The sequence below is a fragment of the Thermobia domestica genome, chromosome 14, assembly GCF_964235325.1.
Source record: "Thermobia domestica chromosome 14, izTheDome1.hap1.1, whole genome shotgun sequence".
Lineage (NCBI taxonomy): Eukaryota > Metazoa > Arthropoda > Insecta > Zygentoma > Lepismatidae > Thermobia > Thermobia domestica.
In genome coordinates, this window is record NC_137467.1 from 74211160 (window position 1) to 74238293 (window position 27134).

The window sequence follows — 27134 nt, forward strand, 5'->3', positions numbered from 1 at the left end:
AAGTTACAGAGAAATCGGCGCCCTTGGGTCTAGGTACCCTGGTCCAGGCCCGTATCCAGGTGGTCTAGCCTTCTGACACCCCGTGTAGAGCCGGCTCTACAAAAATGACATTTGCCCGTTCGTTCCTGTGGATATCTCGAGCTTTGCTGAGTTGAAACCTTTTGTAGTGTAATTTCTACACTTCAAATTGTGCTTCCGTCAGACAAACAATAGCAGAAGCGCCTTATGTTGTGCAATTGAACAGCAGTTAAGATTCCTCGTGATTCATATTGCAATTTCCTCTGGACGTCAGGAGGCTAGCGGCGGACCCCCTAAATTTTTACTACTCCCTAAAATTTTCACAGTACACTGTAAAAAATCGTTGTGTTATTTCAACGACATGCCTATGTGTTAACACGATTGTGTTAAAATATAACACAAACAAGTGGTTAGAACCACTCACTCTCCATTTGGAGTTGTGTGTCAAATGCCGGGTTTAATTTTAAATTATGGTGAGTTGTTCAGTTTTGTCTTATTAGAGTCTGTTTTTTTTTTAAAATATTATTATCATTTATAATTAGTTGAAATGACACACAGCCTGTGTGTTAAATTAACACAAGTGTAGAATCTTCGATGTTGTTTTCTGCGTGATTGCCAAATATGTTGGGCATCTAATTATAAAGGCTCATGAATTGAAGCTACAGACAAACACAGTAGGAAGAAATATTTAAACAAATCCAGGTATACGCAAAATTCAAAATGCAAACCGCGCGATGTGTTTTCAATTGTTTTACATAATGTTTCTGAAGAAATCTTAACAGCACAAGATGTGCTAGGCATGTACCATTTAGGTGTTCTAAATTCATCTCCCACGTTTGATGCATTTGTTGCTTCGTTTTCTAAGCGATTGTGTACTAAAAGCAACAAACGCATCAACTTTATTAGATGGTAACTGGCGCCGATCATTTGAAAGTGAATATGGAAGAACTATAAAATAAAGTAACTTAAATAGACAGTAGTCATTTTGTTATAAAATTAGGTCTACATGGCGAGCAGATTTTATCTTATCCCGAACTCTTATCGTCGAATATACGCGGCTTAAAGGAGCACTCTTTTTAGCCAAATTCAAAAGACTTCAACATTTTATCCCTCTACAAGCGGCGTTTTCTTCATCGCCTCCCTGGCCAAGTCGGAAGAGCACGCGGCTCGTAATTGAAAGGTTGGTGGTTCGTGTCCCCCGCCGCAGGAGTACGTTTTTTTTTTTTACTTGTTTAAAATGTTTTAGACTCAGCATAATGTAAACACATTACGCATATAGGCGATTTAACATATTTTGAGGGAGTAATTTTGTGGTTCATTAACGCTTACGGCACGGCTCAACACCGGTTGTGGGTTAAAGACGTAACACACCCCCTGGGGTGTGTACTGAACTAACACCGCATAGTGGTAGTCACGCTGGAACCACTGCTCTGTGTTAAAATTGAGTTGAATTAACACAACCATTTTTTACTGTGTAGGCTTGCAAATGAACTATAATATGGTTGGATCGACCCCCCTAACTTCTACCGGGCACCCCATACATTTTTGGGCTGGCTACAGGCCTGCCTGGTCCCAGTACAGCCTAAATTTGCCACTGTTTCTATCTAGCTTCGTAAACGCATTCAACCGATTGAACCAGTCTTTGGTTCTCTCGCTTCAACTTGTTAAAGGGAGGTCTTCCTGGTACTTGAAAACAATTTCAAACGAAAGTAAATGAGAAATACAGTAGTGAGTAGTTCAACTTCAGTTTGTTTGTACCTGGCACTACTTTGAAATGAAAGATATTGCGCATCGCAGTTGTTGATTATTTGTTTTGATTTTGTAAGACAGGAAGGTAAGGATTTAAAGTTGTTTTTATTATTAAATGTGAACAGCAGCATATAAAACTGATTTCTCTTGTAAATCATATTGCGTTTATGCGTTGAGGACATTAATTATAAGTGTAAACATTTAATAGCATGTTGATGCCCCCTACTTCTGCTCATGTGCATCTCAGGGCGCGTTTCTTTGACAAATAGTGGTAGTTAAATATTCGAGATAGGGCAAAAAATCTTTTTATAACGTTATTTCTTGACAACACACCTTGGAACATTTATTCCGTTAACCCCTACCAGTTGAATCCGTAGATGAATTTATTATATATTTAATTTTTTTTTTTCGTCAGGAAATCGAATTCCAGTATTTTGAAAGGGCATATTTTTAGAATTGGGGACTATATATTTTTGACTTAAAATTTACTTTCTTGTTATATTTTCTGTATTTTTTGTTGGTTCAGGTTAGGTTAGGCTAGGCTAACTTAGGTTAACTTAGAATCCTTCCCCCCCCCCCCGTACCAAAACTATCCGCTTCGAAAGTATATGGATACGGGATGAATTCCATTCCATGACGCAAATTCAGTTTGAGAGAGCTTAACCATTATGCGCGTATATACAGCGTGCGGATATGTCATTCAAACTTTGGATAAGAAGACCAATTTGCGCTTGGTGGGTACTAAAAGGAAGAAGTGTATTTAAACGAGTTGGCGCGCGCCAGGGGGCAGGGGCGTCAGTGATGAGGTAACAACGAAATGGATATGCGTGTGGATTGAGTATAGCCCTCTCCCTCCAGTGATTTTTAACGAATCATAGTAATTCTAACGATTCATATTAGTTCATAATGAATCGGAATCGCATGTTATAAAGATTTAAGATGTAAATCTTGTGATAAGGAGGTTTTAGTATAAGTAGTAGTAGCAATAGTAGTGGTGGTAGTAGCAATACTACTACTACTAGTAGTGGTGGTAGTTAGTAGCAATACTAGTAGTAGTAGTAGAAACGGGTTAGAAGCCCCGCAGGGGTTGGTTGGGTTCTGTTCTCGATATAAGTAGTAGTAATAGTAGTAGCAGTAGTAGTAGTAGTGACTCTTCCAGTTCCGGTGACAAAGAACTGAGGGGAGCGGGTTATACACAAGCCATGCGTGTAAATGAAGAAATGCGGTGGAAAAACACGGGAAGGCTCTAGAACACAAGTCCCCCCCCCCCATATAGGTTAATAGCTAGGTTGGTTCCTTTCTGTTCCAAAGTTTTATATGTAATTCACATAGTATTGCCGAGCGAGCGACAGCTAGTAAAGGCGGGTTAGAGCCACGCAGGGCACGTTGTTTTCTGTCTTTATTATATTTAAATGAAAAGGTGGACCTGTATTTTAGAACCTTGCCGAAAAGCACTTGTACATTTTAAAACGATTAAGCTCCGTTAAATCCCACTGCGATAACTGAACATTTGCAAAATTTACTGGAAAGAATTGATGAGTGGTAGTTGTAGACTATGTTAAAATAAGAAAAGGGTAGATATTATTTATGAATATCACTGAAAGTGAAGACATCTATTTTGCTATGATGGAAGTTAGAGCAAATTTAGAAGGAGCATACTGTGAAAATGAAGAATATCTATGAAGGCTGTGATTTCTCAGTGTTTTGTTTGGCTAAACTTCCGCAGATGGCGGCCCCGGATAAAAGTGACATGAATTTGTTTTCAACGTTGTTACAATTTAATAGCTGCGTAGCATAAGGAAACGCCGTTATGCTCGGCATCTCCTGTTAATAAGAAGTATGTATTTCATTATGTGTATATATATATATGAATTATTTGCTTGTAATTATCACAATTATTTTCACTGCAATCTTCTGAGTGTGGTCTCTCGCCTTGCTTTGACAAGCGGTACCTACACATGCGCGTCACTCAGATGCACATTTTCTGTCTTTCCTGTTGTGTGCGATGTTCCTTGGGCTTCCAGGCCTAATGCAAGCATCGGGATTATCTTCTGCTTTCTGTCGAATGCGAACTACTTGTTTTGTTACCCCTCTTCATCCTTTGCAACCCTACATTTGCTTTAGATGTAAGCAGGCGTATTCTCAAGTATTACCAACTCTGTCTATTTTGAACTAAGGTATAATGAAGCGCTAACGTCAAGGGAATGGAACAAGACAGAAATGGTTAGTTTAACGCCTTTTTTAAGCATGCCGCTTATGTAAAGGATAGTTGCTTTAATTGTAATTAAAGGCAAACTATTAATCTTCATTATAAATACGTAGTATGTCCCAGTGGTGTAGCCAGAAACTCTTTGAGGGGGCTTACACACACACGAGCATAAATATAAACAATTTTGTAGAATGACGGTTACTGATCTGGTAGGTCAGAAGAGCCAGCATACCCTCCCCTCGCAAGATTGCTTGGGCCCTTCAGTATCTGAATATCTGACAACAGAATAGACACACAGAAAAGGCCTCCAGAGTTGTTTTAAGTGCTTTCTTTCTGTCTTTTTTTTTTTTTTTTTTTTTTTTTAAAGAACGAGATTGAAGTATGGTATGCGGAGAAAGAAGCTGCCCACGAGAGAGAAATAAGGGGACTATACTGAAAACAATGTTCATACAACATTGGGACCTGTCCCCCCAAACAAATCATTATGAGATGAATAGTTATTTATACCAAGGGCTCTAGAATTGTGACGACTGGTTCCTCTAGCTCTTCTCCCAAACTTTAGTGGCTGATTGCGGGCCTTAATGAGCAGACTCAACCGTATAGTGCTTGTTATTAATTTACTACTTGCGTTCTGTGATCGTTTGGGATGGGTGCAAATTATGCCGTGCTAAATATAAACGTTCTGAAAGTTATTTCATGGACATGGCTTCACAGTACTCTTCTGTGATAAACTATTGAAAAACGTCGGAACACATTGACCTACAAGGAGCTTGATTCGGTTCTCCTCTCCCTGGCCCTCGCGTTTAGTACTAGATTTATACCTTTGGTTAGCAACACTGATCGTGGGTGATCAAGAAAAAATAGGCGGTATAGAGCTATACACACACACGATCAGTATATGTGAAGTGAATAGTTGTTTCATTGTTTTAGTGTAGTGTGATTAAAATTACATTTACAACTAATTGACACATTTCTGGAAAGTGTTAGGCTGCAACAAGACATAGTAACTTACTAGCTTTTTGCAAATGATGATTGCGATAACAATACCAAACACAAATTTAATTGACTTTTCGTTAGCAAGTCCTATACCTCGGTTGATTTACGAGCAGCGCTGCTCTTTGAAAGGGACCCCAAAGCTTTCCATAAAACGTTTCAGTCTTAATGGTATGATAGGTTTCCTTAGCTTTGTAGGTGCTCTGTAAGACATAAAATGTTCTGTTTCGTCTGCATTATATTTGGAATAAAGGAGTCGAAGTGGTGTTTCTCATTTGGGTAATTTCACAAAGAAAGCTATAAAACATGAGTCATCGAAACGTTTGCTGCATAGTGAATACTTTCACTTGTTACAGAGAACACGCATTGAACATATATTGTATTATATTGAACAAGTGACTGAGTTTGGTATCCCCATTTCGGAATATCACGCTGCGCTACTGCAATTTACCTATTCTTATTTTCATATATCATATCAACAATTACCCCTGTTTCATTTCTGGCCTTCACTATTCACTATTAATCGCAAATATTTGTTATTTTCATGCTTCTTTTGCTCTTTCCTACATTTGTATACATCACTATAGTATTACTGCGCAAACTTAGTACCTTGGAACTGTTAAGTGTTGCAAACTACGCAGTACTCATTAATGACTAAAACATTGCGGTGGATTAAATATCATGCCTTCACTAAGGGTGAAGTTAAATTTACATTGAAGTTGCACCAACCGAGCGTGACGTAATGTCACGTAGTATTTACTCCACTTTTCACTCAAGCTTAATTGATAAAAAAAACGTTATTTACTTACGTTAAGAAACATAGCTGAGGAGCGTCAGCGAGCGAAGGGGGTTAGAAGCCCCGCAGAGCTCGTTTTGTTCCACCTTGACCCCCATGATAATACTGCAGCATACATATCCTAAGTTAGTTAATAACAGGGTTGATATGTTAAAAACAAAATATTTAAAACATGTTTAAAACGAGGGCTGTTGTTTTATTCAGTTTGTTTTCAACGTTTTAAGCAAAATGTTTTAAACTTTTTTTTTTCCGATGGTGGTTGAACATGTTTAAAACAACTAAAATATCAGATTGAGTAAGTTAATTTATTTTTCTAACAAACAACCCATCCTCCGCAGGATTTGTGCATGGAGTAAATTACAAGCAGAGTTATATTCTTATTATAACAGCAATTACTGAACGAAATTCTGCACATCAATGTTCGTATAACTAAACCAACAGAAATTCAAATAAAGTATTTCAACCGTATAACTAAACCAACAGAAATTCAAATAAAGTATTTCAACATTTCTTAGTTTCCAAGAATAACGGAGGTTAAACACACTATACACCAGCGTTTCCCAACCTTTTTCAACTTGCGGCACACTATGGGTGTAACTTGAATTCTCGCGGCACACTCATAGAATTTATTATATTTAAATATAAAATACCATGGTATCTTTTTCTATGATTACTGATCTCCTCACAGAGAAGAAAGCTCGATCACTGATTTTCCACCATGGTTAGTCATTATGCTTATTTTTCATTCTAATTTAAAAATAGAAAACAACTGCAATGAAATATTGGACTTAGCGTTTTTAAAAAATACGCTTTCGTTTTCAAAAACTGCATGCAAACTTTCACTAACCAGCAAGATCACTAAATAACGAGCGAACAAACAAATCTCTTTTACTTTTAAAACACAATTGTAGGTAATTCGTATTCATGTTTTTATTTTGTCGAAAGGATTGAATATTTTAAAATTTGAAGTTACGAAATAGTCTGCAACAATAAACAAGCATAATGATCATAACGTCATAACAATGATAACAAATACCTTTTTCAATATTAAAAATGTACAGAAAAGTAACACGGGATCAAACTTAAAATTGTAGATTGATATTAGAGGTTTATAGTAATGTGAAATACAAATATACATTTTCCCCTATGTCCTGCAATTTAATTGCTATAAAATTAATAATTTTGTATCGATTTACTCGCGGCACACCAGCGGCCCATTCACGGCACACCAGTGTGCCGCGGCACACCGGTTGGGAAACGCTGCTATACACTATTCTAAGATCCAAATTCACAAATTCATAACTTGGGTATTTTTTGATCTCTATCATTTCCATAATAATGAAAAGTTCTCACATCATAAGCTAGAAGAAATGCTCTGACAAATACAATACAACTCATAGAAAAGAGCAGTGACTAGCCTACAAGGAGCAAATGGCATATTTTAACTGAACAGTTTTCAAGATACATCTCTATCTGCAACATGGGTAGCTAATAATGATTAATGTCTACGGCATAACAACACAATTAACTCTAGACACCCGCCAGGGATTTTAACAAAATGGTAGACTCTCACATTCGGGGCTGTGGTGACCTCCCTAATTATCACAGAGTCATGAGTTATACACCATTGGAAAGCTTATAGACCACAAATTCCAATGAGGTAACATTCGTGAAATTCCCGCCGTATTCATAGAAAAAGAACAGAAATAAAAAATCATTAAAAATATGAAAATATTGACTTTGCGGGGTCCTGTCAACCCTTACAGCCACCCTACGCTGACAAAATTATGAATGTGTAGGCCACATAATATAAGAAATGGTAGCCATTGCGTAATGAATTTGTTTTATGTAGGAAATATTTTCAAAAAAAAAAAAAAAAAAAAAAAAGCGCAGAAAACATTCATTAAATTAGACATTCTCTCCCCTCCCCCACTAGTACCACGTCCATATGCAAATCATTTTCGCTGCACACATTATGCATACGAGCAAGAATTATGCTTCTAGACCACTTCAGTGAAATATATCTTGTGTTATATGGGGCCATCCCGAAAATAAATGTAAATTAACCAAATTAACCTCTTCCTCTATAAACAACAAGTACACATACAGGTTACTATCATGTAGGGCAGGGGCGGATCCAGGGGGAAGCGATCGGGGCGATCACCCCCGCCCCAGAAGAGGAAACTTTTTTATTTATATATAAATAAAATATATAGTTTATTTTATGACACTCTTAAAAGCAGCTCTAAGTAGCAGTATTACAACCCACCGCTCCCCCAGAAGTCCGTCCTGGATCCGCCCCTGATGTAGGGGACTACCTCATTGCTTCACATACCAATTTTTATGGATGTACCACAGAGGGGGGAGGAATACCCGCCAAAACCTGATGAAAAATTAAAAAACGAACTTCATCCTCCCTTTCTCGGCCGTACATACGTACATACATAAAATGCAACTGACGGAAAGCTTCATCCCTCAAAAATACTTTGGTACCAAATCATCTTTCTAGCTTAATTAGAGGCTGAGCTATTGATGTTTATTGTAAAAATAAATGTAATTTACGTCAGAAAACTTAAACTCCAAAAAATGGCTAACTTTGCCCCCTCCCTTCTCCACATATAAGCAAGATGTACAAATACACGATATTACCAGGTAGCGGCCTACTTCATTGCTTCACGTAACAATTTTTATGAATCTATCCACCAAGAGGGGGAGTGGCCCCCCAAAAAACTGTTGAAAAAAGAAACACGATATTTACCCTCCTCCCATATACATAAAATACACACCAGCAAAGCTGCATCTTTCAGGAATAAATTGGTACCAAAACCATCTTCCAGCCTTAATTTGAGGTTTAAGACTGAGCCATTGAGGTTTAAAGCCCTGACACAGCAGTTGCGTCAATGGGCGTTTAAAGATTAAGAATGCAGACGACCAGTAGAACGTAACACAAAGAAACTAAACTACATAACCCGTGAACGGAGATCGGGAAAATCCCGATTTCTTTCTCCGGAATTGAACATTTGGGCGGATCGAGATTAGGGTAGTTCCCGAAATTTGATCTAGCGGTTGAATATAGTTGGCAAGCAATACCTAAGAGTGTAAAAATGTAATATATATGCGTATTTAGATTATTGTTTTAAACAAAATAAACATTTTAAACATGTTTTTTGTTTAAAAAATGTTTTACACATAAAAAAACGTTCTTTTTGTTTTTTTAAAAAACAAAACATGTTTTTTTTTCAACCCTGGTTAATAACACAATGGATTTGAAACACTGTTAGATTATGCTCTACTGCTGCCTCACCTCACATCTCAGGAATCCTCTAACACATACGGTCCACAATTTAACTTACGTTTTCTCCCTTATTAATCACCCTTCAGTGGTGAGCTTTCTAACGTTTGTTATTCTCATTATCAAATTTAGTGTGATTCTGTTCATTTCTCCGTAAATTTAGTATTTCGGGGCCACCATCTGTGGCAGTTAACCCTTTTGTTTAGTGCAATTAAATACCAACACGATCGGAAATCTACTAAAATTAATCAAAAGACGTGGATTAATCAATTTAAGGATGCCATGTCGGAAGTGTAGGAAAAATGTTAAGGGAAAATAAAGGAAGTTACGTTTTCAAATGTAATGGAGGAGTCAGTGATGTAAAATACTATTAGGAAAAAGTAGCAACTAAGGGAATATTTTTCGAGTGTGCTAGATTTTCAGTGAAAAAGGTGCTGTATTTTATTCCATTAGGAAAACATAGTGAATTTTAAAGTGCTGTGTGAAGGGAGTGTACAAAGTGATCACGGTAGTGTTGCAAAGCTGCCATACGCAACGTGTGTTTTTATACTGTATGAAGTGTTTCCCCATTATGCTCGTTTATGTGTATACCCACCGTCTATGACGCGCTTGCTCTATACAGACCCACCCACTCACTACCGCTCGGATCTCTGCTGTGCTCATACCGCTACTCGGTTAGGTAACATTCATTCGTTTCAATGATCACCTAGCACAAGGTGGTTAGTGTTTTATACTTAGCCCTCCTATAGTCAGTCTGAACCGAGAAATACAACACGTATCGTAAGAAGCACATACAAAGAGTTGAGTTGATTTTGAGTTTAACGTCCCGTTCAGCAACGAGGCTATTTGAGACGTGGACCTACTGATTAACGTGGAATCCGAACCACATGAGCTCCCGCCGGGAATCGAACCCGGGCCTCCCACGCCAAATGCGCGTACGCTAACCGCTTAGCCACGGAGGAGCTCAGCACATACAAAGAGAAGATCATGTTTTGTAAATATAAGTGTCAGGGTTGGCTGGTTTAAACCAAGGTTTAAACCAGCTGTTTTTTTTTTTTTTTAAAAAAAAACTGGTTTAAACCAAAAAACGAAAAATGTTCGTAAAAGTGTAAGTGTTTGTAAAATCTTGATGAACACACATTTGTGGGTTATCACGTTTCACTTCCATATATTATTCGTATTATATTCAGACCTAAATTCCCCATTCATTACTCAAAAAGATTATACTACAAAAGCAACTTTTTTAAATATAAGTTTATAAATGTTTGTTTTGTGATTTTTTTGTAGTTATTATTGTTTTGTAATTGCAATCAAAGAAAAATTCTGAATATTGTTTCGTTTCAATGTTTACTATTGATAAAATACATCGAAATGCCGTACTTTTTGTCTGTGTGTATGTGTGTGTGTGTGTGTGTGAGGGGTCATACAGACCCCACGAGAGGCATTTAGTGAAATGAGAAGTATCTTTGGTATCTATTTATGTATAAATGAGTCTGAGCCAAAGTGGACTCAAATAATTCTTATCTTTATTCACTTTTCTTACTGATATGCAAATTAAGTCGTTGTATTTCTTTAATTTGGAACAATAAAAGTCGTTGTTAACTAACTAGAACTAAATTAGTTCTTCTGTACTCCGTAGTACTTTGAAATTGTTCATATGTAATTCTGTATAATGGTTTCACTTGTGCAACTGTTTATCTTTTTGTCCTTCTGAAATGACTCTTGACAGTTATATTAAGAAGCATGTAAAGATCAGTACAACGTATTTTTATCAGGATTCCTTCGTGAGTGAGTCGGCAGACGTATCGCATTTGTTGCAAATCAGTCCTGGTTCCGAGTTCAAATGGAGGACAATTTCTCTCGTATGTAACTCGAGAAGCAGTTTTTATTCCGCTTTAAGCTTATGTGACCCCTTCCAGCATAACCCGGCTGTTGTATAATAACATCAAGGCGAAGCAAACTTATTTCTGTCTATATATGGTATGAATATATAGAGCAAATTATTTAAACCAAATAAACCTGGTTTAAACCAAAAAAAAAAAAAAAAAAACGGGTTTTTTGGTTTTTTCAATAAAAACCATGGTTTTTGCCAACCCTGATAAGTGTGACCCCTAGAATAGGGTAATGTCATCGTAACGTACCTATCAGCCAAAACTAGCAATGCTTTCGGAGGCGAACTGTAACTCTTAACCTCGAGTAGGAAATCGTGGACAATCGTTTTTTGTAGGTCCCGTGCCTTTAAAAATAAATCCTTCAACATGTCCAGTTCAGCAAGCTGTTCGAACGAAACGTAAGAGAACACAAAAATGATAGGAGTAACGTGCATATTGTTATGTAAGGGACCCTAGAACACCTCTTCTAATATGTTACTCATCAATTTTGTATTGTTGGTACGGTGAGGGACACTTGCAGAATTAGTAATGTTACTTTTTCTTCTAACATAGGGCGTCTTACAGTGTGAAGCTCCAACTACTGGTGCGATTTTAAGAAAAAGTCTACCGTTTTAGATTGAAACACAACATATTTCCAACAACTTTCTTCTTCATTTTAGTATTTCTAATCATAACGGAGTTGGACTATGTCACCAGACTTCTGATACATCGTGTATATTACCACGATATATATATATATATATATATATATATATATATATATATATATATATACAGCTTGAAAAATCTTGCTTGCAAGTACTAGCCAGACCATTTTGCAGTCAGTGTAAACAAAAGTCACGTTGTGATACATTAAACATAATATATTTTTTATTTTGTTTATTAGCATGTCTCTTACAAATAATAATAATAGAATGACATCTGCTATTTATTCTTAAATTTCTTGTGGATATATCCAGCTGTATGGCTTCTGAAATACCAGTGATCGATAGACTGCTTTGGGTCAAATAATTCAAGGTGAGGTCCATTTAGATTTATGAGCATCAGCAAATCCAAATTAGAACTTTCTAGTGATGAACGTTGTTTCGTTTTGATTAAATTCATGTTGCTGAATCCATTTTCACAACACCTGGTGGATACTGGCGCAACACAGATTATACTTAAAACAGTTTTGAAAGCAAAGGATACCTGTCTTCTGCAGAAGTTCGGGAAGACGAAAGGTTTTTTTTTTTTTTTTTTTTTTTTTTTTTTTTTTTTTTTTTAATGGCTTTCAATGCGTACCACTATCCTTAACCAGTTCACTCTCCTACATCTTTTGTTCGTTCGTTGTGGAACAAAACACGCTTTTGATTAATTTTACTAATCAAATGTAAAAAAGTACTCGCCACTCACGAGCAGGCGAACAGAGCGCAAAATTTCCGGTCTAGACTAGAAATTTAGAGCTGGCGACCAGTTTTCAGTAGGAATGGTTTACATGTGTAAAAATTGTCCAACTCAGAACTGATTATCCTGAATCTAATTGTCTGTTTTCGAAATTTTATGCCCTGATGTAATCTCTTTCTTCGTCAAAGCAAAGGCCGGGAGGAAGGGGGGGTCTCATAATTTGTATGTGAGAGATACTGGCGACCATTATTTTTGGATTGGCGAGTGCGTCTGACTTCGAAATTTTGGGCCTGTATATATATATAAAGAATGAAACACAATATGACGGTGATAATCCGAACGCGGGCCCTAAAAGCTTTTTACATTTTGTCTTAGAGCTAGCGATAAACAGACAATAGTCCGTCGGCAGACCGAGGCAATGACCCTTATTTTTCCTTAGGCCTATACAAGTTAAGGTTTAAATGTAAGTTACAAGAACAGTGTAATTTAGTGTACGAGCAGGTTCTTCAGAGACATTAAATGTAAGTAGCCTTACGTACGGTATAGTAATTGCTGTATGTACTGTATAACCACTGTATCGATAAAAGAGTATATCGTATAGTGTATTTAAGCCTAAATGGCATTTTCTTGGTCATTTTCAAAAATCCGAACTACCTGAATTATAATCCGATACATTCTATAGGCCATACACCATAAAACATACACCAGAATCGCACCTCCCACTCCTCTAGTGGCTAACGCATACGCCTTTTGTGTATGGGGTCATGCTTTCGATTCCCGATGGGATAGTGTGCTGAAAGTAGAAAAAGAAATTTACCCACTTTGTATTTCCTTTCTATCTTTCTACCATTCATTCTGAATATCCAGAAGTAAGAATTAACCTTTAGTAGAAGTATGTTCCGAGCCGCAATGACCGGCAGCGTATGCATGCAACGCACCTGGATGAAGAGGTCCAAACCCGCTCGGCAACCACTGTTTGACGCTAATATTACATATTATTGAATATGTGAAATATTCAGTGATTCATTTTGTAATAGACATTTTAAAGTTTCATACTAGCACCAACCTTGATTTGATATCCTTCCTGTTGTTCGCATAACATGCAAGTAATGTTTAAAAAGTAAAAATCATTTAAATATTAAAACAACTAACACGTCGCATCACATTGTACAATACACTATATCTTGCAGAAAATCAGCTTAGGCTAGGCCCTTGGATGCAGAACAGGAAAGCAAAGCTGATCATAAATGTGTAATACGTCTTTGTTGAAAATCTAGTACGGGGAGTTTTTTTTTTTTTTTTAAATGGTGTTATCCATTCGTGGCTCTCAGAAGCAAAAAGATAGGAGTCGCGAGGAAAGAAGGCACCCTAGAACCAATCAGTATAAATAAATAGATTCAAGGGAGCCCATTGTTATAACTCTGACAAGGGGATAAAATTTCAGCTGTTATTTTGCAAAATAACTCTATGATTAGGGGAAGGGAGATTACAAATATCTTCCTACACTTTGGCCAACTCGTTTATTAGAGGATGCAAAAAATATTTCCCTGCGTCGGAGCTCCTAAGAGATTACGGTGCTGAGTATGTTATGCAGTGCTCGAAGTAGTTCATTTACTCTGGTGTAATAAACTCCGAACTTCTGTTTTTATACCTGCACTTTGATAGTAAGATTGTACACTCATGTCCAAAATTATTGTCGCATATCTATAAACATGTTGTTGTAGGAATATAATTTCATAACGAATTAGCTCGGTACTTCTTACATGTATATTCGGCAAAGACATGTACGTGGCAAATTTCATGTCAAAAGAGCAGTAAATAAGAACAATAAAACTTTCTTGTCCATTTAGCAACATTTTGTTTTACTCATTCTAATTTTCGTATTAATAGTTCTTTTCCTATGAAATTCACCACAAATATACATTTCTCGATTATACATATAGTATCAGTATTAAAACTACCCTGCAAATTCATTATCAAATTATATTCTTACAAGAAGACAGTTATAGATATGCGACAATCATTTTGGACATGAGTGTACATGTAAAGTTTTGAATTAGACGCTAGCGCTACCAGCGCTAACGTTTGACATTTCTCATTTGGAGCACTGGTTATATAGGAAATGTTCCGAAAAGTAGTTCCTTCTAATTCGAGCACTCTTATATGTGTAAAAGTATTTTTGTAATGAAGAGATGACCAAAATCGCCAGTTGTTGTAGGGGTTTTGAAACTATTTTATTATTTCAAAACAGAAAATCAGTCTTGGTTTTGTTTTAAATTTTTGAAACCGAAGATGTCATGAAATGTAAATAGCTCTAGTTTTTCTCTCAGAAGCTCGATAAGATTTTCAGGTAACCAACATAACCGTGGTTTTATTGGTTTGCATACCTTACGCTTGCTGGTCAGCAATGCCAGTTCGAAACCCATATATAGATAGTTACGGGCTAAACATGAGACTTATAAGTAGTGAATGTTGTAAATGAACATTGTAGAACCCACTACAAGAAAACGAAAGATAATACTTGAAATAAGAAAATTATAAAAATCAAGAAAGCGAAAATTTCCGAAAAAAAAAGCTACTTTTTTAACGGGAAAAAACTCCGTTCTTAAAAAAAGCCGGTCTTTGTGTCTCTACTTGGTTATCACTTGTTACTTCCTGCACTTCTTCAGTTACAGGATTTTGTTCATGGCGTGGAAATGCCAATTAAGAGTATCATTGTTTTTATTTCTTGAAAGCACTTCTTTAAAATTGTAAATTCTATATTATTCACAGGATACAGAGATGAGCTTGCCTCTTTAGTGCAAGCGGTCGCGGATTGGATTCCCAATGGAGACACTCGGTCCGAAAGGTGTATTTTTTTTTCTGACCAGCCATCCTCAGTGAGGTTTTACCTGGGTTTTTTCTCATTCACACTAGGCAAATACCGGGATGGTACCTAACAAAAAGGTCCTAAGTCGCTTCCTTCTCCACTTCACTGGGTAGTGTAATCGCCGAGGGTCATCATTTCTCATATATGACGGGCTAAAATAGCAATAGATGCCGAGAGTTCAGGAATATAATTCCTAGTTCCTCTATATAGCACTTACTAGTAAATAATTCCTGTTTAATGTCTTCTCTTTCCTTGCAGGTTCAAATCACAAAATTTGGATCAAAATTGTCATTCGAATTAATGTTGTATTGTGAAATATTTACGCTTGTAATAATTTACACTTCAAGCTTCGTGACGTTATTTTCAGTATTTATGGTGATAAGGGATTAACATTTCAACATGCAGAGATATAACCCAATTGTACGACATTTACGTCCTCAGTTATTAAGTGATAAGAAACAGGAGGCTTCTGCAGCAAAAGGTTAGTTCATTTATTGGTGATTATTTTTTTCACAGTATACTTGCGTTTTTTAATGTGTAAAACTGCAGCCTATAAGGTTCATATATATTAAATTAAATTATGGTTGCACTGTTGAACATGCATCATTTCGGTTCTGTAGCCTGCTGAAAATTATCGGAACGATACAAGAAGGATATTAACTTAGGAAAGAAATGTCGAATTAGAGTCGGTTAAAAGACATAATAATATTTTGAGCCGAAAATTCCGCTAATGTACAAGTGATTTTGAACATGAACGGCACAAGGGTTAGCCTGAAAAAAAAAAGGAAGTATTTCATCAGGTTTCCTACAAACGAACAATGCTAAATAAAAAACTAAAGTAGTACTGCTCCACATGTACGACATAGGTCTCTTTACCAGCCTTCATTCGACATTTCGTTATCAACCTACGGTTCTTTTCTGTACCGTTCCCTCAACTTGTTTAGCAGATTATAATTCTGAAATAATGTATTTATGTATTCGTGCCCATCTTTCATATTTGATGGTATTGTTTTTGATTTGAGTTGATTTTAACGCCCCGTTCAGCATCGAGGCTATATGAGACGTGGGCCTACTGATTAACGTGGAATCCAAACCACATGAGCTCCCGCCGGGAATCGAACTCGGGTCTCCCACGCAAAAGACGCGTACGCTAACCACTTAGCCACGAAGGAGCACAGGTATTGTTTTTGAACTTGCTTTGTGTATATACAGGGGGTTTCAAACGACACCGACAACTTTTGCGAGGTGATTCCTGACACCAAGATAAGACAAAAAGTATAGACCAACTTGGGTGCATAAATGCTTCCTTTCGAAGTTATAGGCTGCCGAAAACATGAAAAAGTGAACTTTAAAAGCCCATAGCTCCAAAACTATGGGACCTACCGTAGTCGGGTCAAGGCTTCACTTAGGAACTAGTATGTGCCCTATCCAAATGTCCAAGTTTCAGAATCCTGCCTTACTGTCAGTTTTTATAGAGATAGTTGGAGAATGCTTCCAATTAAATGCCCGTTGCCAAACTCCCTGTATAAAAATTGTTGCGTGGTTTACCTTAGGATTCTGAAACATTTATTTTTGGGTAGGGTACATATTCTGAAACATTTATTTTCGGCTATAACTCCATAAGGAAGCATTTGTGCACCCAGGTTGGTCAATACTTTTTCTCTTATCTTGGTGTCAGGAATCGCCTCCCAGACGTTGTCGGTGTTGTTTTGAAACACCCTGTATGCTGGTGGGGAGAAAAATGCTCAGAAAGAATGACGTAGAAACACTGTATTTATATGGTTTACTGGTGGTGGCTGTACATGCGGTGGAACAACATTGTATTGTGGATGCAAGAGGAAGCAGTCACTGGCTGTGGAGGTTCCAGGCTCGTAACAACAGTTGTCAAATAACTTGTCGGATATTTCATATTAATTAAGAACATCGGGGCGGCACAGGTGAACTTAGTTCGTACAGCTAACCGAGTTTAAATTAGGGTGTATCGTGAGCATGCAAAAGGTGAAGTGGTCGTTCCTGAGAATTGCATAACGCGTTGTAGAGAAGTGTGTCATCTGTGCTTCAATATTGCTTCGTTAGTCCAAGGAACGTTTGGACGCAGTTCAGGTACGTATTCCGGACGGCAGTGGCATAAGGATGCACGCCTAAACCATCTGTATCGATTTGCTAAATGCAATATTGCAACCACGGGTGCTGCTCGCCAGATTCCACCTTACCATTGTGTAATCTTGCCCCAATTAGACAGATAAATGGCGCGTTATTGTTTGTGGTGATGGGAACCAGTTCTCCCGTTGAGATAGCGATAAGTCATTTGGCTATATGAATTGATTGAATAAGTAGAGCTTTCCAGAAGGTACAGCAGAGAGACGCAATTCCATTGTCACACGTTATGCTGTAGAGAGCCTAGTTTACAATGATCGTTTTTGGTGTTCATACAGGGAACTTTGACTAGTGCAGAGTATCATTGAAAATGTTCCGTTTCCGTTCTTGCTGAAACAGTAAAAAATATGCTCTTTAAACAGAATAATACCTACATAACACACCGTTTGTGTTACCCAACGCCATTGCGAAAACATATCTCCCCGTTCTACACGATCAGCAGACCTATGCCATAGTGGGCGGGTAGGACTCTATTAGACGGTGTGTGGTTTGATCTGCAACCCCGGCGACAGACCTTGACCAATTGCGTCACCAGAGAAAAACTTATTTCCCAAGCTTTCAACCGGTAGCCTGTACGACCGTCTCCATGCAAAAGTGTAAGTCTGCATTGAAGATGGGGAAGGTACACAACGTTTTGATACTCTTCTGACGCAGCCAGTACATTCTGTTTATAGGTGTAGGATCCAATACGTATGATCAAGTACATTGTACAGCGTATAAAGTGTGCATACAGAATTTCAGTACATATATATATCTCCACGTGTTTATTAATTAACATTTTACTTTTTGCATTGGAGACTACTAAAAAAAATGAACTTGTATCGAGACACAATACTGTACTCTTTTTGTCTCAAAATTAATCCATTTTGGTTGTAAATTATACCTAGGTAGATGCATAGTATTTTACCATCCAATTTTTCATTTGCTTCGCATTTCCATGGTTATGTGTACGAATTCCGATACTGCTTTTTTAAAAATGCTAATATTTATGCATATATATATATATTCGTACGTACATATGTTTCAGTGATTAATTAATTGGATTATCAAACGCTCAAACAGAATTATAATACATTTAATTATAGTGTTCGAAAACAGTGTAGTTTAACTAAGTTTTCCATTCTTTTAATGTAGAAAGATAAAACTCGTTCTCTTGACTGGAATATTCAATAAATATTTAAATACTTGCCCTTTAGATTTTAATTTTTGTACACGAATTACTTTTACCTATTTGCCTTTGATATTAGTTCCATTTTTATTTTGTTTGGAACAAGATCATCGTGCTTTTTAGCATTCTTAAAATCTTAGAGACCAATTTATAGGATGCAAACTGCTGTCTCTAAGCTGAAACAAAGCTTCAATGGTACTCATGCAATTTGCACTTCTGTTTTAGCTGATTGCACAACAACATGACTTAAAAGCTGAAATAGATGCATGTATAATAACGAAAAACAAAATATGCTAATTTATCACTTTCCTAACATATCTGCTTAAGTTACTGATACGTTGTGGAAGAAGAAGAAGAAGAAGAAGAAAAACGAAAATGTATTATTACTCTAAATTGACTACTTGAATAAGTTAAGACTGTTTTCGGAACTGTTTAAGTTATATTGTTATCAAATAAACACTGTGACATTCGTTGTCATCATAAAGTTTCTGTTACCTCAATACTAAACTAAACGTACGGCACAAGAGTTCTTAGAGAGCCTACCAGCCAGCTTGTGATAAATTTGCTGTGTGGTGGCGTGTGGTCACCACATCTGCTTCCCTTGCGTTAACGCTGACTTTCTAGACCTGAATTCCCTATTTCTGTCTTGCAACTAGCTCCCCTGTTGTTCTCACTACGCTAGGTGGACATCGCAATGCTAACACTAGTTGGTGAATACAAACGGGTCACCCACCTTTCTTCTAACCAGACGCGGCACTGCTTGACTTCGCTAATACACGTAGCTTTGCTGTTACTGTAATACACATAGCGAAAGAAATATATATCATTTTATTGTTTCCTTTTTCATCTTTAGGTGCTGTAGATTCTCCTATACTTGCTGCACGTTTACAGCGTGCATCAGAGGTGAGATCTGTGTCACCGGAGATAGACAGATTGACTGCCGTGTTCGTTAGTGGTATTCCAGAGAAACTACTTAACAAAAGCTTCATACACTCATATTTTTCACGATATGGAGAAATACGAAAGATACGTCTCTTAAAGGCTAAAATGGGTTGTAGTATTCTTTTTAGCACACATGTAAGTATTTCGAAGTATTGTACTAATCTTGTTTCTAGAAGATTAAAGAAACTCCTATATATTAGAGCATCTACGATAAATTACAAAAGTACTGATACATATGTAACACAATAGTATTTGGCTGCACTGAACTTCTTACTGCCTCTAAAGAGGTCATCGGATGGATGTTAGCTCAACGCCATTAAAAAGGAGTTTCGCTTATGAAATTAATATCCTCAATTGCCTGTAAGATTAAATAATAGTATATAACCAGGTAACAATCAATGTAGGTAGATTTATATAAAAATGATTTTGTTGGGAAAGTTTTATGAGTTTCTGCTCTCTGTATTATAGTTAGTTTTCAAAATATGCACTGTTGCGTTTAAATACTTTACTTCGTATTAATGTATCATTGAATGATTTGGCACTGGTGTTCCAGCACAAACGTGTGAAGTTTCTTCTGCGTAACATGATGTAAACTAATGCAAACCTGAAAAAGAATAATCGAATAATTTATCTGAAATATAGGAACTGCTTCAATCTTCTAGGAACACGAAGAAGGTTAATATAATTTTATTTTGTAAAATGTGTTCCATCGATCTATTAGTAATTATTTCGATTTAGTTCAAATTAATTTTAATATACGAGTATTTAATACGTGTATTTCATAGTTTAACCATCTCGGCCTCGCGTCACCTATGAGCGTCAAAACACAACTTTCGGCTGTCTGGTTTGTTCAGAAATAACAAACTGAGTATGTTTTGGAATTCATCGTGTGATTTGGTAGTGAATCTTAGCAAATGACTCAGTTTGGTATTATGAATTTGTCATGTATTAGCAATACCGATGTTTCCATGAGAGACAAAATGGGCTTCATCCAAATAGTAGGAGTTTCTGTCATCGGTTGACACATGGACCCTAGCCATTTAAAACAATATAATAAGAAAATCTCAAGATGCAGTGAATTTATATATATATATATATATATATATATATATATATATATATATGTGTGTGTGTGTGTGTGTGTGTGTGTGTGAGGAAAGGGAGATGGGTCTGTGGTATGAGGTACCCCTTGAGAATTATATATATCGGGTGTTCTAAAAATGGTACCCACGGAATGCAAAGCACTATTCTACAAGTCAAAATAAAGCAACAAATATATACATTTGTGTACTTTTCGGACCTGAATTGCACTTTGTGGCAACGTTGTAAATAAAAGAACAATAGAAAGGATCTGCCAGTCCATCAAAAAGTTGTTGACAGTTAAAGTCGATAGACATCAACACTAGCTTCACTTATTAGTGTAGCAATCGATGTAACTGTTTGATGGTTTTGTAGACCAATGCTAATGGTTCCAAGTTAATCTACGACATTGCCACATAGTGAAATTTTGATTCCCCATAGCGGCTGAAGGAGGCCTCGGAGGGTATCCCATCATATAACATTTTCGCTTTATTTTGACCAGTAGAATAGTGCCCTGTGGTCTGTGGGCGCAATTTTTAGAACACCCTATATATATATATATATATATATATATATATATATATATATAGAGAGAGAGAGAGAGAGAGAGAGAGAGATTACGTACCTTGCGCAAAAGTGTTTTATTTTATTCTTTCTCTTTCCCAATACGTCATTTGCTTTAGAAATTGCTAGCTTCTTTGTTGATCACACCTTACGAATAATTAAATCGAGAAGTGAATCACATACTGCCTAGTAGGTCCCTTGTCGTTAATATTACGCTACTAAAAGTGGTTTAAAAAATTCCTAAACTTTCGTTAATGTAGCACATTTTCAGTCTTACTAAGAATAACAACCAATGAAATGGGTTAAAGAGAAATTAACAGGAAACTAAAATAAGGAGCGAGTCTTGTTTTACTTGTTGCGTAAGAATTGAAGAGATGTAAATGTCTCCTTTTCTGTTTAATCCAAAGCCAGATATTTAAAATGTCTTTAAATACGGCCAGATGTTTAAATAGCCGTAAACAGAAGGTTCGTTTTTAAAGGTTAGATGACCATGATTGTGTGTACACTAATGCATGAGATAAGTATGATAGATACAAGTCTTCTTGTTGTAGGAAGCAGCTAAAAGAACCAAGGAGGAGGTGAGAAGTTTACGAGGGCATAAACTGAAAGTGTTCTATTGCCGATTTGCCTCGAAGGATTCAGAACAGTCAAGTGCAAGTACTCCTAGTTCTGATGAAGTAACACACAAAAAGCAAGAAATACAGCTGCAGAAAAAGTCGCTAGAGAAGCAGAAATCGAAATTTGAGATTAGTCCTGAAGCACAAGAGGAATTGCAAAGCCACATAGAGTCATCTGATTATGGCTCTTACAGGTATATGTTTATTTTTTTCATTCAGCTTGCTGTTTGTGTTTATTTATCCAATCAAAAACAGAATTATGTAGTATCGGAAGGTAAACATTGTAATTTTTGTCTGATTTAATATTTTTTTTAAATTCCATCCATAATGTATAGTCATTGATGATAGGCAATTGTTTCGATAATATATTGCAATTGATAATCAGCAGCCATGGAAAAATTAATAGTAACTACATGTAGTTTCTTGCATTAACAAGGTTGAATTGAATTAATTTTGGGTTTAACATCCTGTTCAGCAACGAGGCTATTTGAGACGTGGACCTACTGATTAACTTGGAATCCGAATTATATGAGCTCCCGCCGGGAATCGAACCCCAGTCACCCACACCAAAGACGCGTGCGCTAACCGCTTAGCTACGAAGGAGCGCTGTATTAACAAGAATTCAAAATACGTTAGTATATCAAATGTCTGGTGGAGCACTTTATTCTGTGTTTACTATTAGAACTTCGAAGTTCCATCCAAATTTTATGATCTGGGAATGTATTTTTCTTTTAGTGGAGACAATAGAACCCTCATTTGTGGTGGCGTTGTAAATACATAAATATTAAATGGTTCTTGAGACGAGAGTAATATCTTCAGGCAATATCCACTCTTTCTTTGGTCTTGACTTAAAAATCGTTGAAAACTTACGAAGTGTTTTTAAAGGATAAGGTTCGTGCAAGGAAACCTCAACAAGTAGTAATTCACCACACCACACCATTTCGTTAGAGACACTGCAAAACTTAATGAGCCCATTTGAAAATGGTCCAATGAAATTGCCAAATTGCTTGGACATCCAATCAAGTATTGCAATAAGGCAAAGTGATTTATGTACGTACGTGAATTTTACTTCAGTTAACAATGTACGTCACACTTTGTTAATAGTTACTCATCGTTGCGAGTATAAGTAACTTTCGTAAATTGATTTAAAGTACGTATATTTTACGTAAAGCATGTCCAACTTCCGGAGAGAATTATTTATACCAGACAAAAGAAAAACTTCCGAGAAATGGGGAAAACAACCAATTTGTTCCTACTCCTTTAACGAATATACATCACAAAATTGTAAATTCTCTAACTAACTAACACTAACTCTATGGCCTATGGAACCTAAAGGTTCAATGCCGCGTTCACAAAAGCTCTCCACTGACATCTATCCGTAGCCAACTGGATCCAGTCTCTACTTTGTATTCCTATTTCTACGAGATCCATCTTAATATTGTCCTCCCATCTGCGACTAGGTCTTCCTAATGGTTGTTTTTCGATTGGTCTTCCACTTAAGACTTCGATTGGTCTCCTACTTCCTTCCATCCTGGCTACATGACCTGCCCACCTGAGCCTCCTAGACTTGGAAGCGACAGTCATGAGAGCAACTAGGCTACATGACCCTAACAATGTTGGGTAAACCGTATAAATTATATAGTTCCTCGTTATGAAGTTTGCGCCATTCCCCATTCCTGTTTCTCTTGGGTCCGAATATTCGTCTCAGGGTCCTGTTTTCAAATACTTTCAATCTATTCTCTAGTTTATTGAATATTTATTTTTGTGTAAACTTACTAGCTTTCCCCTTATTAGTCGACTTTCCTTATTTGCTCTTGTTTCAAAACTCGCAGAGATCTATCCCCATGCTACTGTGACCTTCGTTTTTCCTTGTTTCTTTTGTTGTTGCCAAACAGAAGATCCACTCATTCGTGAGGAAAATATGCTTTTGTGATAATTTCACAGCTCTGTTTGCAAAGACAAGTTAAATGAAAACTTATTTTGTTCGTGACTCTCTGGTATTATAAATTGTAGAGTAGGGTGAAGAGCCCGAGTTGCTAATTCTATTTGAGTGAGATGGGTCTCTGTAAGTTTTGAAATATAAATGGTAGCTATTCTCACCCGATCGAGTTCGTTAGGCAGACAGAGTAGAGAGTTCAGTAACTTCGGTAATATAAAGTGGACTCAAGCGAAGGGCGGTGAGTAGTAGCAGTTCTCATCAGATTGAGTTCGTTGGACGGAACTGTGAGTTTCTTGTACCTGATAATATAAACCGGAAGCAAGCGTAAATAGGTGAGTCCATTTAATTGAAATAGGTCTTGCCAATTTTGAACTAATAGCTTTTCTCGCCGATTGAATTCTTTGGGTGGAGTAGTGAGTTTCTTATCTCCAGTAATATAAACTGAAAGCAAGCATAGATCGGTGAGCCCGTTTGAGTAAGATGGGTCTCGCCGTGTTTTGTACTAGTAGCTATACTCGCCAGATTAACGTCATTGGCTTGAATTTTGTTTTCTACAATAATGAACTGAAAGCAAGCGTGACATAGAGTCTATTTGAGTGAAATGGGCTTCACTAAGTTTTGAATTAGTAGGTGTTCGCAGCCGATTGAGTTCGTTGTACTATGAAATGAGGTGTTTATCACCACCATGAGGGCTGGGAGGAAGCGGCATTTTAAGCTATTTGGGAAAGGGGGAAGGATGAAAACGGTTTGAGATCTGTATGTTAAGTACCATCCCGGCATTTACCTGGTGTGGATGAGGAAAACCTAGGAAAAACCTTACTCAGGATGGCTGATCTGAAAGGCTGTTATGCTTTTTTGATCGCGTGTTCCCACCGGAGTATTTTTTTCTTGAGAAATCATATAGAGAAGCGTTTTCAGCTTTTATTGAATGAGATTTTCTCGTTCTGTTTGGCAAAAGAAATCGAGTTCTGAATGCAATGTCTGTTATGGCCCATCAAATGGGATTACACAAAATTGAAAACCTATTAAATAGGTTTTGTTTGTTTGTTTGTTTCTTCGCTGCTATTATGTTCAAGTTGATGAAGGTTCAAACATTTCTGTTCCTAGATAGTTCGAAAACCGACTGTGAAAAACAAACTATATATATATATATATATATATATATATATATATATATATATATATATATAGTACTAGCCAAATAAATTTGTTACATTGTAAGAGTTTTTTCTTGTTTTCTAGATAATTCTCTATAAATATGGCAAGTTTTGCAATTGATGAATGTATATATTAAAGATATTTAAGTATTTGTTTGGTGCTCCTGAGGAAACCCCTATAGAAACTTGTCAGGATGAGTTGTAAGATTCGAACCAGAGAGCACATTGTTGACCAAAAACGCTAATTGCTTATCCAGACAGCTCGGTAAAATAGCGGAAATTATTATGAAGGGAAAAATTTGTATAGTTTTCGCTTGATCTTGGCATTTTTCTCTGTGTGTCTACTAAATTGTGTTAATTTAATACTTCCAAAAGAAGAAAGAATAAACGCGTATGTTTTTAATTCTTTTAATTTACAGTGTTCTACCGAGGGCAGCTACGATAGCTGCTCCTCCGCCACCATGGCTTGCCTTTCGAGGCCCACCAGTAATTGACATTCTAAGGAGCAGGGAGAAATCATCAGCATCTGATTCGTCGCCGAGTGAGCGACCGCTTCATCGTGTTCTAAGACGATGCAAGTCACAATCGCCATCTACCTCTATTTCATCTATAGATCAAAGTCCACGTACAAGGTCTGTTTCCCGTGCGAAGGAAGTTCTACGTTCAATTACGTCACAGTATCATGGTTTGAAAAAGGGTGAGCACCACAGTCGCAAAAGAGAGAAACATATTCTGAAACGAGCTACTTCAAGAAACAAGAAAAGTCCTGTCAGGAGTCGACGGCGGACTCCTGAAAAAGATAAACGACGAAGCCCTGAAAGAAACCGAAGACGACATGGGAGTCCTGGTAGCAGTGATTCTGAAAGAAGTAAAAGTCGTGAACGAAATAAACGAGGAAGTCCTATGAGAATTCGAAAAAGTCCCGAAAGAAGAAAAGGAAGTCCTGAGCGTCGTCGAAGAAAATCAGGAGATGATTATGGTCTTAAGGAACATGAAAAGTTAGAAACTAAAAAGGAGAAGCGGAAGAACGAAAAGCCTGAAAGGCGGTTAAGTGGGGAACGTAAAGAAAAGGATTTGATTCAGTTTGAAGACAAGCAGAAACCAAAGGGAAGTACCGAAAAGACAACAGAAGCTGGTGTTGGAAAAACAAACCAATTCGATGAAGAATTACTGGATTTTGAAAGTATCCCTGCAGAAAAACCCGTTAAACTCAAGCGAAGTACGAAGCCAACCAAAGAAGATACAAAGGAAATTGAACCAGTACAGACTGAAATTAGATTGGAAGCATCCCAAGAAGTTGAAATTCCTATTCAAATATCATCCATAACGGATCTTGCAGTATTGAGAGAAATTTGTGTTAAGCAGGCATTTACGGCGAAAGATAGGTATTTGGTACTGGAAGCCCGTGATCGCCTTATTAAGCTCAGTAAGTTTATTTATTTATTATTTATTTTGATAGATCATTGTAATTGTGTTGATTAGTTGTCTTTGCGTTCTATGCTATGTCCTATATTCATGCAATAACTACCAACATATATGCCTTCGAAGGACTCAAACCAGTCGCCTCTCTCACTATCACTTTATACTACTCGACTACACCACCTATATGCTTACAGGCAGTGTTTGTAGTTTCAGGGAAATTTTCCTAATCTAGGGCAATGTCATAGGTAAATTTAGCAAAAAAGGAATTTTTCGATAAAACGTGAAAATCCAGGGAAATTGTCGGCCTGACCGACCAATATAAATGCTTAATTTTTCCTTTGTTCTTCAGAAATAAACCAATTCAGTAGCAGCAGTTTGTGTGTGTTCAAAATGGCATAATTTGCATCCATTTTTTTTTTTTTTTTTTTTTTTTTATAGAAGTAAAGGAAAAGTAAGAATATAGAAGCAAAAAAGCAAATAATAAAACAAATGTGGTTGGCAGTTTCTTTAATACAGCTAAATTAATCTTATCACATAACTTCTGTCATAGAAATTGGATACTCAACAAACTAGGGAAATTTTAATAAGAAAGATTAAAATTTTGAGTCCGTTGAGGGAAATTTTCTAGAGGAAGCCTCGAACACTGCTTACAGGTTCATGTTAATTTGAGAAAGAAAGAAAGAGAAAAAAAAAAAGAAAAGAAAAGAAAAAGCCTTTAATCTTGAACAAAGTTGTCAATATATGACCAGCAAAAAATTTGAAACCGGTCCACAGATTCATATTTTCTGTAGTAATTTCTGTGAAGATGATATTCCATTGTGAATCTATGACTTCCTAATATTACTAGCGTGCGCTAGGAATTCAAGTTTATTCTGTAATTTCTAATG

General features: G+C 36.8%; 1 protein-coding gene across 1 annotated transcript in view; it reads left to right on the forward strand.

Moving 5' to 3' along the window:
- Nucleotides 1-1719: 1719 nt before the first annotated feature.
- xmas (RRM_XMAS2 and SAC3_GANP domain-containing protein xmas) overlaps nt 1720-27134 on the forward strand; it is a 156303-nt gene continuing 130888 nt past the window's right edge. Inside the window, exons 1-5 of the mRNA XM_081738132.1 lie at nt 1720-1852; nt 15460-15682; nt 19380-19603; nt 21664-21923; nt 25245-26251. Of these exons, the coding sequence (XP_081594258.1) occupies nt 15601-15682; nt 19380-19603; nt 21664-21923; nt 25245-26251 (1573 nt within the window). The 5' untranslated portion in view covers nt 1720-1852; nt 15460-15600. The remainder of the gene's footprint in view (nt 1853-15459; nt 15683-19379; nt 19604-21663; nt 21924-25244; nt 26252-27134) is intronic.